This window comes from Tachyglossus aculeatus, chromosome 22, assembly GCF_015852505.1.
Source record: "Tachyglossus aculeatus isolate mTacAcu1 chromosome 22, mTacAcu1.pri, whole genome shotgun sequence".
NCBI lineage: Eukaryota > Metazoa > Chordata > Mammalia > Monotremata > Tachyglossidae > Tachyglossus > Tachyglossus aculeatus.
The window spans coordinates 38,124,972-38,144,753 of NC_052087.1; the positions used below are offsets into that span (position 1 = coordinate 38,124,972).

The 19,782-nt window shown below is 50.3% G+C and overlaps 1 protein-coding gene and 1 long non-coding RNA gene across 3 annotated transcripts in view; both read right to left on the minus strand.

Annotated features, from left to right (window-relative positions):
* Window positions 1-665: 665 nt before the first annotated feature.
* CHRM1 (cholinergic receptor muscarinic 1) lies at window positions 666-2,872 on the minus strand. The gene has a single exon (XM_038764763.1). The coding sequence runs from the start codon at window positions 2,870-2,872 to the stop codon at window positions 1,406-1,408; it is 1,467 nt and encodes a 488-aa protein (XP_038620691.1). The 3' UTR covers window positions 666-1,405.
* A 62-nt stretch (window positions 2,873-2,934) lies between these two features.
* LOC119943959 overlaps window positions 2,935-19,782 on the minus strand; it is a 29,631-nt gene continuing 12,783 nt past the window's right edge. For both annotated transcript variants that reach the window (XR_005455689.1, XR_005455688.1), the window contains 3 exons: window positions 19,446-19,626; window positions 12,223-12,304; window positions 2,935-3,136 (listed from right to left, as the gene is read on the minus strand). This is a non-coding gene — a long non-coding RNA (uncharacterized LOC119943959). The remainder of the gene's footprint in view (window positions 3,137-12,222; window positions 12,305-19,445; window positions 19,627-19,782) is intronic.

The window sequence follows — 19,782 nt, forward strand, 5'->3', positions numbered from 1 at the left end:
TCTCTCTCACCAAGGACCGGAAAAATACAAACACTCACAGCCTTGACAGGCCTCGGGGGAGGTGGGGAGATCCGCGTGCAGGCCATGCTGGGAATACTGGGTTTGAGAGTGTGCGTGTGTGTGGGGTGTGTTTGTGTGGGTGCGTGGGCATGTGATGGAGGTGATTGTCCCAACCACCAGAAGAGGAAGGAGGAGCGGGGATGGGAGGGAGGAGGGCTCTAAGGAAGGGGCAGTTTGAAGGAGGGGGCATGTCGGGGCCCAGTCAGACACTGCCGGCGCTGACCCCCACCCCGAGCCTCTTTCTGGACTCCCACGGCCTGGGAGAGGAGGAGGAGAGGAGGAGGAGGAGGATGACGAGGAGAAGGTAGGGAAGGGAGAAGGGTGGAGAAAAGTCACGAGAGGATGGAGAAGCCCTCTACACAGTCCGACCTCCCCAGCGAGGCAGGCCCTGGGGTTCCTCTCAACACACTCTTTTCTATTCTCTCTCCCAAATCTCACCGTGCTTCCCTTTTCCAGGGGATTCCCGCATTAGACGGCCAGTTTTCCGAGGGCAGGGATCGTGTCTCCTACGTTGATTGATTGGGCTCCCCCAAGCTTCCCTCTGTACTGTAAGCTCATTATGGACAGAGAACTGCTAGCATCTGCTAATTCTGTCGTACCGTACCTTTCCAAGTGCTTAGTACAGCGCTCGGCACAGAATAAGCACTCAATAAATCCCATCGATTGATGGATCGCTTTTGTTCGGCGCTCTGTTCACGGCACTTAATAAATCCTCTCGACTGGTTGGGCGGATTGAAGTGTTGCCTTGTCTCCTCTGTTCCTTCTCTTTCCCGCCCTCATCTTCACCCTCCTCCTCCTCCTCCTCCTCCTCATCTGTTTTTCGGCCCTCAAGCCAGGGTTTAATTTCAGGGGCCCCGGTTCCTCTCTCGGAGAGGTTCAGCCGTCCTCCTTCCCCAGATTGGGCAGGTTCAGTTCCTCTCCCTGAGCCCCCGGAGCTCTCTCCCTGGGCACCCAAGGGCACCCTTACCCACGCTACCCTTGGAAAGTCCATCCCGAATCTGGGCAAAGGATGACTTCAGGGTACCATCGCATCTCCCGGCCATCCCGCCTCCCGCCCTTACCGCCCAGTCTTCGCCAACCAAAAACAAGCGTCCCAAAGCTCAGGTCCTCTCCAGGGACTACTGCCTGGTTCCAGGCCCATTCCTTCCAAACAGGGAGCGGAAAAACCAGTTTCCCTCGTCTTCTCCCTTCCCAGGAGCGGTAAAGCGTGACGGGCCAGAGGCGGCCCTGACGGCGGCAGTCGGACGGGCCCCGGCCCCTCGCGGAAAGGAACCTGAGAAGGGGCTGGGGGAGTCTCGCAGTCGGTCTCCACGGGGGCCCGGGCTGAGAGAGCCGCGAAGTGGTCTCAGCACTGGCGGGACGGAGCACGGTGGAGGGAGCCGGGCCGCTTGGGGATTTTCCTCCAGCGCCTCTTGTCCCAGCGGCAGAGGAGCAGCAGGCGGAAGGTGTCGCGGAAGGCCTTGTTGCACAGGGCGTAGCACATGGGGTTGACGGTGCTGTTGACGTAGCAGAGCCAGTAGCCCAGCTCCCAGAGCCGGTTGGGGACGCAGTTCTTGCAGAAGGTGGACACCAGCACCATGATGTTGTAGGGGGTCCAGGTGAGGATGAAGGCCAGCAGGATGGCACTCAGGGTCTTGGCCGCCTTCTTCTCTTTGACGAGCGAGAAGGTTTTCCGCTTGGTCAGCTGCCCCTTCCCTTTCCTCTTGGGCGCCTTGGCGGCCCGCCCTTTCCTGGGGGGGCGCTTGGCGGGCTGGGGGGGACTCCGGGGAGGCGGGCACGGGGCCGGGGGCTGGGGGGCCGAGCCCACCGTGGGCATCTTGATGGCCACGGGGAGGCCCGGCTCCTCGCCCTCGGAGGAGGTCAGGGACTCCGGGGAGCCGTCGTCCTCCTCGTCGTCGTCGTCCTCCTCCTCCTTCCAGATGTAGGAGGGCAGGACCACGGGGCCCCAGCAGCCGGTGGCCCCACCGCCCCCGGCGCCCCCCGCACTCCCGGCGCCCCCGCAGCAGCAGCAGCAGCAGTGGCGGCAGCGGGGCCGGGGCCGGGCCTCGGGTCCGGCCTGGGCCGCGGGGGCCGGCTGGGACCTCTCCGAGCTGCTGCTGCTCCCTCCGCCCTTGCCCGTGGTCTCCGAGCCCTGCAGGGCGGCCAGCTCCCGGGCCCGGTTCTCCGTCTCCCGGTAGATGCGCCAATAAAGGGCACACATGACCGTGACGGGCAGGTAGAAGGCCGCCATGGCGGTGCCGAAGGTGATGACGGGCTCCGACAGGAACTGGATGTAGCAGTCCCCTGGCTTCACCGTCCGCTCCCCGACCAGGTATTGCCAGAAGAGGATGGCCGGGGCCCAGAGGACGAAGGACACCAGCCAGGCCAGGCCGATCATCAGGGCCGCCCGGCGCGGCGTCCGCTTGGCCCGGTAGCTGAGGGGCCGGGTCACGGAGAAGTAGCGGTCGAAGCTGATGAGCAGCAGGTTCATGACGGAGGCGTTGCTGGCCACGTAGTCCAGGGCCAGCCAGAGGTCGCAGGCCAGCGTGCCCAGGGCCCAGCGGCCCATGACCACGTAAGTGGTGTACAGGTTCATGGACACGGCGCCGATGATCAGGTCGGCGCAGGCCAGGCTCAGCAGGAAGTAGTTGTTGACCGTCTTCAGCTCCGTGTTCACCTTGAAGGACACCAGCACCAGGAGGTTGCCGGTCACCGTGGCCAGGGAGAGCAGGCCCGTGGTCAGGGCGATCAGAGCCACCTGCCAGGGCCCCTTGGCGTCCTCGGGGAGAGCGGTGCCGTTGGGGCCGACGGGCGGGGGGGCGGAGATGTTCATGGCGGCTAGACGCCGGGCCTCATCGGGCCCGGCCGGGTGGGGAGGGAGGAGCCTTTCCCCCCGGGCTGGGTCGGGCCGGGCCGGGAAGGGGGACACCGCGGGGAGACCAGACGTTGGCCCCGGGCTCGGCGAGGAGAGGCCCGGCCGACCGCCAGGCAGCCTCAGAGCGGGGGCATCGCCACCTGGAAACAGACGGCTCCGCTTAGTTCTCTCGTTTGGTTGGGAATTCAGCTTCTTTTCCGAAGGCCCCGGGGATGCAGCGCTCTGAGGATGATAATAATAATAATAATAATGGTATTCGTTAAGCGCTTACTATGTGCAAAGCACTGTTCTAAGCGCTGGGGAGGTTACAAGGTGATCAGGTCGCCCCACAGGGGGGCTTACAGTCTTAATCCCCATTTTACAGATGAGGTCACCGAGGCCCAGAGAAGTGGAGTGGCTTGCCCAAAGTCACGCAGCTGACAATTGGCGGAGCCGGGATTTGAACCCATGACCTCTGACTCCAAAGCCCGGGCTCTTTCCACTGGAGGAGGGGTGGGTGGGTGGGGGAGGGCTGGCCCGCTCCCAGCTGGGAAAGTCCAGCGGGGAAGGGGCTTGGAGGGCATTTCAGGGGAGAGTCGGGGAGGTTGTGGAGAGTGAGTTTAGGGCTGGAGGCGGGAAACGTGTCTACCGACTCTCTTATATGCTACTCCCCCAAGCGCTTAGTACAATGCTCGGCACACAGTAAGCACTCAGTAAATGCCGCTGATTGATGGATTGATTGATTTGAGGGCTTTAGCCTTCTTCCCACGGACCATGGAGGGGCAAGACCTCGGACGGGGGAAGCAGGCAAGATCGGGGAAGCCGGAGCCGGGCAGCTGACAATGTGCTACCTGCTGAGAAAAGGCAAAGGCCCCAACTAATAATAATAATAATAATAATGATTACTGTGGTCCTAGCAAAGCACTAGGTGTCGAGCACCGTGCTAAGCACTGGAACCAATACACTATAATCATTTCAGACACAGTCCCTGTCCCACATTGGGCTCACAATCCAAGAGGAGAGAAGAACAGGCATTCAATCCCCACTTTACAGCTGAGGAAACGGAGGCACTGAGTGGTTAAGTGACTTGTCCAAGGTCACACAGGAGGCAAGTGATAGGGCTAGGGCCAGAACCTGGGTTTTTTCCGGATTCTCAGGCCCGTGCCCTTTCCACCAGGCCGTGCCGCCTTTCAAGGCCACTTCTCCTCACAGGGGCTCGGCCCATCACTGCGAGGTGAAAGGTTAATCAATCAATCAATCGTATTTATTGAGCGCTTACTGTGTGCAGAGCACTGTACTAAGCGCTTGGGAAGTACAGTTAAACTTTCTCACACCAGGCTCGCCAGGTCCAGGCCGACACCCGGCCTTATCGCCGGATCGGGGGTGCGGAGAGGAAGGGCAGGTGCTCCTGGAGAATCAATCAATCAGTCGTATTTATTGAGCGCTTACTGTGTGCAGAGCACTGGACTAGGCGCTTGGGAAGTACAAGTTGGCAACATATAGAGACAGTCCCTACCCAACAGTGGGCTCACGGTCTAGAAGGGGGAGACAGAGAACAAAACCAAACACATTAACAAAATAAAATAAATAGAATAGATATGTACAAGTAAAATAAATAAATAGAGTAATAAATATGTACATATATACAGGTGCTGTGGGGAAGGGAAGGAGGTAAGATGGGGGGATGGAGAGAGGGATGAGGGAGAGAAGAAAGGGAATGGCAGCAGAAGGAGGAGGATGAGGAGGAGTGATTCTGTTTCTCACTGGTTTCGAGGAAGGAAGGGGAGAAGAAGTCTAGGAAAAAGGGACAGTTCTCATTCATTCATTCATTCATTCAATCGTATTTATTAAGCACTCACTGTGTGCAGAGCACTGTACTAAGCACTTGGGAAGTACAAGTTGGCAACATCATCATCATCATCAATCATATTTATTGAGCGCTTACTATGTGCAGAGCACTGTACTAAGCGCTTGGGAAGTACAAATTGGCAACATATAGAGACAGTCCCTACCCAACAATGGGCTCACAGTCTAGAAGAATAATGATGGCATTTATGAAGCACTTACTATGTGCAAAGCACTGTTCTAAGCGCTGGGGAGGTTACAAGGTGATCAGGTTGTCCCACGGGGGGGCTCACAGTCTTCATCCCCATTTTAGAGATGAGGGAACTGAGGCCCAGAGAAGTGAAGTTACTTGCCCACAGTCACCCGGCTGACAATTGGCAGAGCCGGGATTTGAACCCCTGACCTCTGACTCCAAAGCCCGGGCTCTTTCCACTGAGCCACGCTGCACACCAGAGCACTTACTGTGTGCCGAGCACTGTACTGAGCGCTTGGGAAGTACAAATCGGCAACAACCAGAGACGGTCTCAGGGGCTGGTGGAAAAGGCAGGGTGGGATGAGGAAAGCGGGAGAAGGAACCAGCGGGAGATGAAGTGGTTTGGTGAATTAGACTGTTCACAGAGGCGGCTAGGAAGAAGCTTGGCCTAGCGGATGGAGCCCAAGCCCTGGAGTCAGAAGGTCCTGTGTTCTAATCCCGGCTCCACCACTTGTCTGTTGCGTGACCTTGAGCAAGTCTCTTCACTTCTCTGTGCCTCAGTTACCTCATCTGGGGATGAAGACCATGAGCCCCAAATGGGACATGGACCGTATCGAACCCGATTAGCTCGTGTCTACCCCAGCGCTTTGTACAGTGCCTGCCTGCCGTGTGCCCTGGGGAAAGTCACTTCGCTTCTCTGTGCCTCACTTACCACATCTGTAAAATGGGAATCGAAACTGTGAGCCCCAAGTGTGACGGAGACTGGCCAACCTGATTTGCTTGTATTCACCCCAGTGCTTAGTACAGTGCCTGGTACATAGTAAGTGCTTAACAAATACCATAGTTGTTGTTATTATTTAAAATGGTACTGGTTAAGTGCTTTCTGTGTACTAACAGCTGGGGTAGATATCAACTCATCAGGTTGGACACAGTCCATGTCCCACATGGGGCTCACAGTCTTAATCCCCACTTTGCTGATGAGGCCCAGAGAAGTGAAGTGACTTGCCCAAGGTCACACAGCAGATGAGTGGTGGAGCCGGGATTAGAACCCAGGTCCTTCTGACTCCCAAGCTGTGTTCTAGCCTCTACGCCATGCTGCTTCCCTGCCCACAAGGAGTTTACAGTCTAGAGAGGGTGAGGGACATTAAAATCAATTATGGATATGGATGTAAGTGCCACGGGGCTGAGGGTAGGGTGAATAATGGGTGATGATGTCTTAATCGGGGAGGCCCTCTTAGAGGAGATGGGATTTTAAGAAGAGAAGCAGTGAAGCCTACTGGTTAGAGGACAGGCCCTGTAGTCAGCTGGACCCGGGTTCTAATCCCGTTTCGGCCACTGGTCCGCTGTGTGACCTTGGGCAAGTCACTTCACTTCTCTGGGCCTCCGCTACCTCATCTGTAGAATGGGAATCAAGGCTGTGAGCCCCATGTAGAACATGGACTCCGTCCAACCCTCCGCTCCTCCACCGCTGATCTCCTCACCGTACCTCGCTCTCGCCTGTCCCGCCATTGACCCCCGGCCCACGTCATCCCCCGGGCCTGGAATGCCCTCCCTCTGCCCATCCACAAAGCTAGCTCTCTTCCTCCCTTCAAGGCCCTGCTGAGAGCTCACCTCCTCCAGGAGGCCTTCCCAGACTGAGCCCCTTCCTTCCTCTCCCCCTCGTCCCCCTCTCCATCCCCCCATCTTACCCCCTTCCCTTCCCCACAGCACCTGTATATATGTATATATGTTTGTACATATTTTTTACTCTATTTATTTATTTATTTTTTTTATTTGTACATATCTATTCTATTTATTTTATTTTGTTAGTATGTTTGGTTTTGTTCTCTGTCTCCCCCTTTTAGACTGTGAGCCCACTGTTGGGTAGGGACTGTCTCTATATGTTGCCAATTTGTACTTCCCAAGCGCTTAGTACAGTGCTCTGCACATAGTAAGAGCTCAATAAATACGATTGATGATGATGATGATGATCTTCTATCTACCCCAGCTCTTAGAACAGTGCTTGGCACCTAGTGAGCACTGAACAAATGCCACTAAAAAAATTAAAATCAACGAATAAAGCTAAGGCGTGGACAATTTTCTCCTCTCCTCTTAGTTTGTTCTTCAATCTGCTTGTGTTCGGCCTCCCAGGGGAAGGTGAGAAGAATCCCCTGGGTCACCCTGTTCCGTCTTCCGGGACTATTAGCCCAATCTGCACATTCCCTAGGAAAGAAAAGCTTTCCCTCCTTTGACATAATTGAGAGCTGAAAGGGTTGGGCTATTTACCCCAACTGTTTATGACACTCTGGTAGTTCCTCTACACTCCTTAAAGTTTTATCTCAGCTAGAAAGAGCCATCATTTATGACAGTCCCAGCTGGCTGATCTACCCTCTCCTGCTGTTTATCTCAGCACACAACCTTTGGCTCCAGAGCAACCTCCAGGGAGTTTCACCCTTATGTAGGAATTTCACAACGAGCCCCACTTCCAAATCAAACCCTCCATACAAACTCAGACTCCTAAAGTGCTGGTATTGGATAATAATAATAATGATGGTATTTATTAAGCGCTTACTCTTTGCAAAGCCCCACTTCCAAATCAAACCCTCCATACAAACTTAGACTCCTAAAGTGCTGCCATTGGATAATAATAAGAATGATGGTATTTATTAAGCGCTTACTCTTTGCAAAGCACTGTTCTAAGCGCTGGGGAGGTTACAAGGTGATCAGGTTGTGTCTCGGGGGGCTCACAGTCTTTATCCCCATTTTACAGATGAGGTAACTGAGGCTCAGAGAAGTTAAGTGACTCGCCTAAAGTCACACAGCTGACAGTTGGAGGAGCCGGGGTTTGAACCCATGACTTCTGATTCCAAAGCCCGGGCTCTTTCCACTGAGCCATGCTGCTTCTCTAATGGATCATCATCATCAATCGTATTTATTGAGCGCTTACTGTGTGCACAGCACTGTACTAAGCGCTTGGGAAGTACAATTTGGCAACATATAGAGACAGTCCCTACCCAACAGTGGGCTCAGGGAAGAAGGAAGTGGGGGAAGCCCTGAGGCTTGGAGGGATTCTTTGCCAATGGGGGGATTCTCCTGGCTGAGGTGGTCCGGCTCTAGCACTTTGGAAATTCGGGAATCCTTCAGTCTCCTCCGTCACAAGGGCCGCCGGAGCCCACTGTTGGGTAGGGACTGTCTCTATATGTTGCCAACTTGTACTTCCCAAGCGCTTAGTACAGTGCTCTGCACACAGTAAGCGCTCAATAAATACGGTTGGTTGATTGATTGATTGATTAAAGGTTAGTGGAGCGACATCCAGGAGATCAGGCCCGGGACTCCAGGTCCAGGAGGCAGAGTTTGGGGAGAGGTCAACGAATTACCGATCAATCGATAGATCGATTGCTATGGCAAGCTGGAAAGAAGCTGAAGGGGTTGGGTGAGGAGGTCTGTCCGGGCCTCACGATGCCCTGCTGCTCTTGTCGAATTTATCATCATTTTTGTCTCATATTACGTGCTTTCAACTTTCCTTACGTGTCTGTCGCTCACCCCTTCCCCAGCCTTACCCTTAGAGCGCGAATGCCAGGGAAATGAGGGGCAGCGTGGCATGGAGGAAAAAGTATGGCTCTGAGATTCAGGCCATCCGGTCCTAATTTCATCTCTGCCACCGGCTCGCTGTGCGACCACGGGCATGCCACCTAAACCTCTCTGAGCCTCAGTTTCCTCATCTGAAAAATGAGGCGGCGATACCTGTTTGTGGTACAGAGGCTTCGTTTGATCTGCTTCGCTTGCGTTTACTCCCAGCACCTATCTCATAGTCAACACCTAATACATGCCATTAATAATAACTGAGGTATTTAAGTGCTTACTACGTGCCAGGCACTGTACTAAGCACTGGGGCAGATACGAGCAAATCAGGTTGGACACTGTCCCTATCCCATGTGGGGCTCACAGTCTCAATCCCCATTTTACAGATGAGGTTAACTGAGAAGTGAAGTGAATTGCCCAAGGTCACACAGCAGACCATTCCCTCTAAGTCGTAAGCTCGTTGTGAGCGGGGAACATGTCTACCAACTCTGTTATATCGTACTCTCCCAAGTGTTTAGTACCGTGCTCTGCATACAGTAAGTGGTCAATAAATACTATTGATTGATAGATAGATTGATTGATTATTATGAGGGAGAGAAATTGAAGCCAGGAGCGGAGGAGACTAGACTGGACACTAGCTTGGACACTAGAACTGCCTCCATTTCATTCATTCAATCGTATTTATTGAGCGCTTACTGTGTGCAGAGCACTGTACTAAGTGCTTGGGAAGTACAAGTTGGCAACATATAGAGACGGTCCCTACCCAACAGTGGGCTCACGGTCTAGAAGGGGGAGACAGACAACAAAACAAAACATATTAACAAAATAAAATAAATAGCATAAATATGTACAAATAAAATAGAGTAATAAATACGTACAAAGATATATACAGGTGCAGTGGGGAGGGGAAGGAGGTAAGGCGGGGGGGATGGGGAGGGGAAGGAGGGAGAGGGGAAGGAGGGGGCTCAGTGTGGGAAGGCCTCCTGGAGGAGGTGAGCTCTCAGTAGGGCTTTGAAGGGAGGAAGTGGCCCTCCACTTCCCCACACTGTCCAGTCAAGTCTGCCTCGATGGGTCCAGTCACCCAGTGAGAGAGAAAGATGACTGTTGTTCAGACAGACACCATCTAACTAACCCACGTGGAAGCTGGGTAAGTCAGCAAGAACCATAAAAATGAAAACATCACCATAGCGGAGCAGATTCCAAGTCCCCAAGGTGGACGGACCTGTTCTGGGAGAGCGGATACGGAAAGAACAATCCCGCAACTTGAGAAATGATTGTGGGAATGTTTCTGTTGTTTTTGAAATTGGCATTGGATAGGGCTGTCAAACATTCAGCACACATAGGACTGTCCCTTGTTTAATAATAACGATTGCGGTATTTGTTGGGCACTTACTATATGCTCTGCTACTCTCCCATCCTTCCCAGCAGTGTCCTCAGAGGAGCTCTCCTCCCTCCTCTCAAGTGCTACTCTGACCACCTGTGCTTCTGACCCCATTCCCTCTCATCTCATGAAATCTCTCGCTCCATCCCTTCTCCCCTCCTTAACTTCCATCTTCAACCACTCACTCTCCACTGGTTCCTTCCCCTCTGCCTTCAAACATGCCCATGTCTCTCCCATCCTAAAAAACCCTCTCCTGACCCCACCTCACCTTTTAGTTATCGTCCCATATCCCTCCTACCATTCCTTTCCAAACTCCTTGAACGAGTTGTCTACACTCGCTGCCTAGAATTCCTCAATAACAACTCTCTCCTCGAGACCCTCCAGTCTGGCTTCCGTCCCCTACATTCCACAGAAACTGCCCTCTCTAAGGTCACCAATGACCTCCTGCTTGCCAAATCCAACGGCTCCTACTCTGTCCTAATCCTCCTCGACCTCTCAGCTGCCTTCGACACTGCGGACCACCCCCTTCTTCTCAACACGCTATCTGACCTTGGCTTCACAGACTCCGTCCTCACCTGGTTCTCCTCTTACCTCTCCGGTCGTTCTTTCTCAGTCTCTTTTGCAGGCTCCTCCTCCCCCTCCCATCCCCTTACTGTAGGGGTTCCTCAAGGGTCAGTTCTCGGTCCCCTTCTGTTCTCTGTCTACACTCACTCCTTTGGTGACCTCATTCGCTCCCACGGCTTCAACTATCATCTCTACGCTGATGACACCCAGATCTACATCTCTGCCCCTGCTCTCTCCCCCTCTCTCCAGGGGCTCGCATCTCCTCCTGCCTTCAGGACATCTCCATTTGGATGTCTGCCTGCCACCTAAAGCTCAACATGTCGAAGACTGAACTCCTTGTCTTCCCTCCCAAACCTTGCCCTCTCCCTGACTTTCCCATCTCTGTTGATGGCACTACCATCCTTCCCGTCTCACAAGCCCGCAACCTTGTTGTCATCCTCGACTCCGCTCTCTCATTCACCCCTCACATCCAAGCCGTCACCAAAACCTGCCGGTCTCAGCTCCACAACATTGCCAAGATCCGCCCTTTCCTCTCCATCCCAACCGCTCCCCTGCTCATTCAAGCTCTCATCCTATCCCGTCTGGACTACTGCATCGGCCTTCTCTCTAATCTCCCATCCTCGTGTCTCTCCCCACTTCAACCCATACTTCATGCTGCTGCCCGGATTATCTTTGTCCAGAAACGCTCTGGGCATATTACTCCCCTCCTCAAAAATCTCCAGTGGCTACCAATCAAACTGCGCATCAGGCAGAAACTCCTCACCCCGGGCTTCAATGCTGTCCATCACCTCACCCCCTCCTACCTCACCTCCCTTCTCTCCTTCTACTGCCCATCCCGCACCCTCCGCTCCTCCACCGCTGATCTCCTCACCGTACCTCGCTCTCGCCTCTCCCGCCATCGACCCCCGGCCCACGTCATCCCCCGGGCCTGGAATGCCCCCAATCCCTCTGCCCATCCACCAAGCTAGCTCTCTTCCTCCCTTCAAGGCCCTGCTGAGAGCTCACCTCCTCCAGGAGGCCTTCCCAGACTGAGCCCCTTCCTTCCTCTCCCCCTTGTCCCCCTCTCCATCCCCCCATCTTACCTCCCTCCCTTCCCCACAGCACCTGTATATATGTATATATGTTTGTACATATTTTTTTTACTCTATTTATTTATTTATTTATTTATTTAATTTATTTGTACATATCTATTCTATTTATTTTATTTTGTTAGTATGTTTGGTTTTGTTCTCTGTCTCCCCCTTTTAGACTGTGAGCCCACTGTTGGGTAGGGACTGTTTCTATATGTTGCCAATTTGTACTTCCCAAGCGCTTAGTACAGTGCTCTGCACATAGTAAGCGCTCAATAAATATGATTGATGATGATGATGATGCCAAAGCACTGGAATAGACACAAGATAATCAAGTTGGACCCAGTCCCTGGACTTCATGGGGCTCACATCCTAAAGGGGAGAGGGAACGGGCATTAAATCCCTGATTTCCAAATGAGGAAACTGAGGCATAGGGAAGTTAAAATGACTTGCGCGGAGGTGGCAGGATTAGAATCCAGGTTCTCCAATTCCCAAGTCCGTTCTTTTGCCACTAGGCCATGATGCTTCATGGTCTTGTCCCTCTTTTTCGGTAAGGGCTGCTCTACTATCTTAATTTGGAGTGCCAAAAGCCTTTTCTTGCTGTGGAAAGAGAGAGCGGGTGAAGCCAGGCTGCAGAACTGGCATCCAAATGCCCCAACTGGAAACCTGGTTACTTCAGTTTGGGAGCTAGCTAACACGGGCGGTTCGGGAATACCTGTCCCAGTGGAGCCGTGGGAAGATCTGGAAGGCGGCAACGTTGGCGGGAGGGAGTCGGAAGTAGACGGAGAACCAGGCTCCTAGAGGAAAAGTGTCAAGAGTCAGAGAGGCGGCCCCAGAGAGACAGGGAGGCACATAGTAAGCACTTAATAAATGCCATTATTATTATTATTATTATTATGACGGAAAGCAAATCTAGGATCAAGACGTCGAGAGGTGGAACCAAGCGTGTTATGAACCGAAGAGTGAATTCCCCAAGGAAAATTTTTGTTTTAATGGTAGGGGGGAGGAACTAGAGTGGGAGGTGAGTGGAAGCGACAGGTGAGTGGGCGTGGGAGCTGACTGGGTATAGGAGGTGAGAAGCAGCGTGGCTCAGTGGAAAGAGCCCGGGCTTTGGAGTCAGGGGTCATGGGTTCAAATCCCGGCTTCGCCAATTGTCAGCTGTGTGACTCTGGGCCAGTCCCTTCACTTCTCTGCGCCTCAGTGGCCTCATCTGTCAAATGGGGATGAAGACTGTGAGCCCCCCGTGGGACAACCTGATCACCTTGTAACCTCCCCAGTGCTTAGAACAGTGCTTCGCACATGGTAAGCGCTTAATAAATGCCATCATTATTAGGAGGTAAGTGCTAGATTAGGTGAGGGAGGTGATGGGGGTGGCAGGTGCTTTGGGCATGGGAGGTGAGTGCGAGTGATGGGTGACTGGATGTCTCAGGGCCTTTTTCGAGTCAGCCTGGGCTTCGCCCCTGGGAGAGGGTCCAGGGGACAGAACGATCCCCTCCCAGACTGTGAGCCAGGGAGTTCCTATGTGGGATGGGGACTGTGTCTGCCTTAATTAACTTGTACCCACCCCAGGGATTAGTAAAGTGTTTTTGACCCCCAGTAAGCGCTTAACAAGTACCATAAAACAAAAACGAACTCCCATAAATAGGAATCTGTTTTGGAGAAGTCAGTTCCCCTGCACCTCAGCTGCCCCCAACTTTTGGTGAAGAGCTGGAAATCTGGAGCCGTGTTCTCTCCCCACGTTTGATCATTTTTGCTCTCCCCCTTCTCTCTTCTCACTCCGTTCATGACCCTCTTCCCTTTTGTGTCTACCTCCTCCACTAGATTGCCACTAGATTGCAAGCTCCTTGTGGGCAGGGATCAGGTCTACCAACCACACTGTACCCGCCCAACCACTTAGGACAGTGGTCTGTCGCAGTGTGGCTCAATGGACAGAGCTCGGCCTTGGGAGTCAGAGGTCATGGATTCAAATCCCGACTCTGCCAATTGTCAGCAGTGTGACCTTGGGCGAGTCACTTAACTTTCCTGTGCCTCAGTGACCTCATCTGTAAAATGAGGATGAAGACTGAGCCCCAGGTGGGACAACACGATCACCTTGTATCCCCCTCCAGCGCTTAGAACAGTGCTTTGCACTGTTATTTATTCATTTTACTTGTATGTATCTATTCTATTTATTTTATTTTGTTAGTATGTTTGGTTTTGTTCTCTGTCTCCCCCTTTTAGACTGTGAGCCCACTGTTGGGTAGGGACTGTCTCTACATGTTGCCAACTTGTACTTCCCAAGCGCTTAGTACAGTGCTCTGCACACAGTAATTGCTCAATAAATACTATTGATTGATTGATTTGCACATAGTAAGCGCTTAACAAATGCCATTATTATTATTATTATAAACACTCAATAAATACCACTGGTTGATTGAGCGTTCTTCATCATCATCATCCTCATCGACGGTATTTTTTGAGAACCTACTACGTGCCAAGCAGTGTACTAAGTGCTTGGAAGAGTGCAATACCGCAGCATTAGCAGACGCATTCCCTGCCCACAACAGACTTACAGTCTAGAGGGGGAGGCAGACATTTATATCAATAAATAATTTATAATATATGATTTAAAGATATGTTCATAAGTGTTGTGGGGGGGAGTTTCGGTCTTCTCTCCCTGTTGGCCAGGTAAAGTGGCCATTGCCATCACCACCCTAATCGGTTGACAGGCTCAGAGGCCTTGAAGGGACTTCCAGAAGTCATCGGGTCCAGCCTCCTGTCTCCAAGAAGAGGAAATATTCAGGACCGATGCAACCCATCATCATCATCATCAATCATATTTATTGAGCGCTTACTGTGTGCAGAGCACTGTACTAAGCACTTGGGAAGTACAAGTTGGCAACATATAGAGACAGTCCCTACCCCAAGAGTGGGCTCTCAGTCTAGAAGCATTCAGTCGGTCAATCATATTTACTGTATTTATAGTATTATTTCTAGACTGCGAGCTGGTTGTTGGGTAGGGATTGTCTCTATTTGTTGCCAAATTGTACTTTCCAAGGGCTTAGTACAGTGCCCTGTAAGCGCTCAATAAATATGATTGAATGAATGAATTTATTGAGTGCTTACTGTGCACAGAGCACTGAACTAAGCGCCTGAGAGTATACAGTGGAACAATATAACAGACATTCCCTGTCAATCAATCAATCAATCAATCATATTTATTGAGCGCTTACTGTGTGCAGAGCACTGTACTAAGCGCTTGGGAAGTACACGTTGGCAACATATAGAGACAGTCCCTACCCCAAGAGTGGGCTCACAGTCTAGAAGCATTCAGTCGGTCAATCGTATTTACTGTATTTATAGTATTATTTCTAGACTGCGAGCCGGTTGTTGGGTAGGGATTGTCTCTATTTGTTGCCAAATTGTACTTTCCAAGGGCTTAGTACAGTGCCCTGTAAGCGCTCAATAAATATGATTGAATGAATGAATTTATTGAGTGCTTACTGTGCGCAGAGCACTGAATTAAGTGCCTGAGAGAATACAATGGAACAATATAACAGACATTCCCTGTCAATCAGTCAATCAATCAATCGTATTTATTGAGCGCTTACTGTGTGCAGAGCACTGTACTAAGCACTTGGGAAGTACAAGTTGGCAACATATAGAGACAGTCCCTACCCCAAGAGTGGGCTCTCAGTCTAGAAGCATTCAGTCGGTCAATCGTATTTACTGTATTTATAGTATTATTTCTAGACTGCGAGCTGGTTGTTGGGTAGGGATCGTCTCTATTTGTTGCCAAATTGTACTTTCCAAGCGCTTAGTACAGTGCCCTGTAAGCGCTCAATAAATATGATTGAATGAATGACTTTATTGAGTGCTTACTGTGCGCAGAGCACTGAACTAAGCGCCTGAGAGAATACAATGGAACAATATAACAGACATTCCCTGTCAATCAGTCAATCAATCAATCGTATTTATTGAGCGCTTACTGTGTGCAGAGCACTGTACTAAGCACTTGGGAAGTACAAGTTGGCAACATATAGAGACAGTCCCTACCCCAAGAGTGGGCTCTCAGTCTAGAAGCATTCAGTCGGTCAATCGTATTTACTGTATTTATAGTATTATTTCTAGACTGCGAGCTGGTTGTTGGGTAGGGATTGTCTCTATTTGTTGCCAAATTGTACTTTCCAAGGGCTTAGTACAGTGCCCTGTAAGCGCTCAATAAATATGATTGAATGAATGAATTTATTGAGTGCTTACTGTGCACAGAGCACTGAACTAAGCGCCTGAGAGAATACAGTGGAACAATATAACAGACATTCCCTGTCAATCAATCAATCAATCAATCATATTTATTGAGCGCTTACTGTGTGCAGAGCACTGTACTAAGCGCTTGGGAAGTACACGTTGGCAACATATAGAGACGGTCCCTACCCTAAGAGTGGGCTCACAGTCTAGAAGCATTCAGTCGGTCAATCATATTTATTGTATTTATAGTATTATTTCTAGACTGCGAGCCGGTTGTTGGGTAGGGATCGTCTCTATTTGTTGCCAAATTGTACTTTCCAAGCGCTTAGTACAGTGCCCTGTAAGTGCTCAATAAATATGATTGAATGAATGACTTTATTGAGTGCTTACTGTGCGCAGAGCACTGAACTAAGCGCCTGAGAGTATACAGTGGAACAATATAACAGACATTCCCTGTCAATCAATCAATCAATCAATCATATTTATTGAGCGCTTACTGTGTGCAGAGCACTGTACTAAGCGCTTGGGAAGTACACGTTGGCAACATATAGAGACAGTCCCTACCCCAAGAGTGGGCTCACAGTCTAGAAGCATTCAGTCGGTCAATCGTATTTATTGTATTTATAGTATTATTTCTAGACTGCGAGCCGGTTGTTGGGTAGGGATCGTCTCTATTTGTTGCCAAATTGTACTTTCCAAGCGCTTAGTACAGTGCCCTGTAAGCGCTCAATAAATATGATTGAATGAATGACTTTATTGAGTGCTTACTGTGCGCAGAGCACTGAACTAAGCGCCTGAGAGAATACAATGGAACAATATAACAGACATTCCCTGTCAATCAGTCAATCAATCAATCGTATTTATTGAGCGCTTACTGTGTGCAGAGCACTGTACTAAGCGCTTGGGAAGTACAAGTTGGCAACATATAGAGACGGTCCCTACCCAACAGTGGGCTCACAGTCTAGAGGGGGGAGACAGAGAACAAAACCAAACATATTAACAAAATAAAATCAGTCCTGTCCTCAATGAACTTAGAGTCTAGAGCACAAAGAACATGGGGCTGGGAAGCTCCGCCGCTTGCTTGCTGTGTGATCTTGGGTAAGTCATTTCACCTCTCTGTGCTTCAGGTTTCTCAACTGTAAAATGGGGATTCAATATCCGTTCCCTTTCCCATTTAACTGGGAGCCCCAGGTGGGACAGGGGCAGTGTCCAAACTGATTAACTTATTTCTACTCCAGTGCTCAGAACAGTGCTTGACACTTAGTAAGCCCTTCAGCTGTGTGACTTTGGGCAAGTCACTTCACTTCTCTGTGCCTCAGTTACCTCATCTGTAAAATGGGGATTGACTGTGAGCCCTACGTGGGACAACGTGATCACCTTGTATCCTCCCCAGCGCTTAGAACAGTGCTTCGCACATAGTAAGCGCTTAGCAAATAACATCATCACTTAACAAACACCGAGAAAAACAAACAAACAAACCCCAAAACATTAGTGAACAGGCAATTCCTGTGAGCAACTTCAGTCAGGTTAAGGCAAACATGATATAAGCTCGCTGTGGGCAGGGATTGTACTCTTTCAAGTGCTTAGTACGGAAAAGCAGCATGGCATAATTGATAGAGCCCGGGCCTGGGCGTCAGAAGGTCATGGGTTCTAATCCTGCCTCCGCCACTTGTCTGCTGTGTGACCTTGAGCAAGTCACTTCACTTCTCTGAGCCTCAATTTTCTCATCTGGAAAGTGAGATTGAGACTGTGAGCCCCATGTGGGGGCAGGGACTGTGTCCAACCCGATTTGCTTGTATCCAGCAGCGCTTAGTACAGTGCCTGCCACATAGTAAGTGCTTAACAAATACCATTATTATTATTGCAGTACACTGCACCCAGTAGTTATATCTGTAATTTATTTGTTTATATTAATGTCTGTCTCCCCTCTAGACTGCAAGCTGGCTGTGGGCAGGGAATGTGTCTGTTTAGACTCTCCCAAGCATTTAGTACAGTGCTCTGCACACAATAAGTGCTCAATAAATGCAATTGAAATGTGAATAATAATAATGGCATTTATTAAGCGCTTACTATGTGCAAAGCACTGTTCTAAGCACTGGGGAGGTCACAAGGTGATCAGGTTGTCCCACGGGGGACTCACAGTCTTAATCCCCATTTTACAAATGAGGTAACTGAGGCACGGAGAAGTTAAGTGACTTGCCCAAAGTCACACAGCTGACAGCTGAATGAATGAATAAGTGACAGCTGAATCATCATCATCAATCGTATTTATTGAGCGCTTACTATGTGCAGAGCACTGTACTAAGCGCTTATGATGAATAAGTGCTCAATAAATATGACTGATTGATCGATATGCCCAACTCAACCTCCAATAGTTGCCTCTCATACTGACCACTGATGTCTGATGGTCATTTTGTCGATCACTAAGCGAGATTTCTCTCTCCCAACCAATTCCCGGCGTTTCTGCCAGCCTTAATCCTTTCCCCCTCACCCCGCCACTTTCTCCACCCACCCATTTTCATCATTCACATCATCAGCAAGCATTTATTATCTCTGCAACAGTATAATTTACCAATCCACGCACTCTTTCCGGATCCCTTTCCCTCCACCTTCTCATTCTCATTCCGTTCCCGTCCTCGCTTCCCTTCTCGGTTTTTGAATAAATGCAAGTGCTCATGTGTGTGTTTGGGCATGTGCGTGCGTGTGTGCGTGAATGGGGCTGCGTATGTGAGGGTGTGAGTTCAGGCGTGTTCGGGTTTGTAAGCCTGTGATTAAACCTGTGGGTTCCGGTGGCCCGGACTGGGGATTTCCTTTTCTTTCCCAGCAGGCAGAGGAGGGGGCTGGGAATGGGATTTTTGGAGGGAGATTGGCGGAAGGCTTCTGCTGGGACTACTTCAGGGAAAAGGCAGGAGAGAGGCCTGTGCTACTGGCTGAGCAGTGTGGCCTATTGGCTAGAGTCCATTCATTCATTCATTCTATCGTATTTATTGAGCGCCTACTGTGCGCAGAGCACTGTACTAAGCACTGTATCCCCGGCTCTACCACTTGTCTGCTGCATGACCTCGGGCAGATGAAAAAAACTATAAAATGGGGATTGAGACTATGAGCCCCACACGGGACGGAGACTGTGTACAATCTGATTTGCTTCTATCCGCTCCACTGCCCGGCACCCGGTAAGCGCTTAACAAATGCTATCCCTTTATTATTATCTTATATTATCTTATTATTATCTTATTATCTTTTATTATCTTATTATTATCTTAAATTATATTATCCCTTATTATTCCCTGCCGAGACTTTGAATACAGTTTGTGTGTTTGTTTGGGCTGTGTTTTAATGTTTTGCCACTCCTGTTGCGAGCATTTCCCATCCCTTCTTCCCACCTAAATTCTGAGCCCCATGAGGGACAGGAACCATGTAATTCCCAACTGTGTATTTTTTTTCAAACGGTATTTGTTAAGTCCTTATCGCGTGCCAGGCTCTGAACTAAGCACCGGGGTAGATACAAGCTAATCAGGTTGGACACAGTCCCTGTCCCACATGGGGCTTATGGTCTTAATCCCCATTTTACAGATGAGGGAACTGAGGCCCAGAGAAGTGAAGTAACTCGCCCAAGATCACGCAGCGGACAAGTAGTGGAGTCAAGATTAGAACCCACTAGGCTCTGCACATAGTAAGTGTTTAATAACGACTGTGAATACAACTACTTACCTACCGCTGAGAAGCAGTGTGGTCTAGCGGAAAGAGCATGGGGTTGGAAGGTTGTGGGTTCTAATCCCAGTTCTGCCACTTAGATGCTTGGCGACCTCGGGCGACTGACTTCACTTCTCTGGAGAAATCGGCTTCATTCAAAAACTGGCTTGATCATTTTCCTACCTAGGGTCTTCAGGGCCTGAAAAGAGCATAGATGGGGTTAAAAAAGGAGATACTGGCTTTATATTTATTACTCTATTTATTTATTGATTTATTTTACTTGTACATATCTATTCTATTTATTTTATTTTGTTAATATGTTTGGTTCTGTTCTCTGTCTCCCTCTTCTAGACTG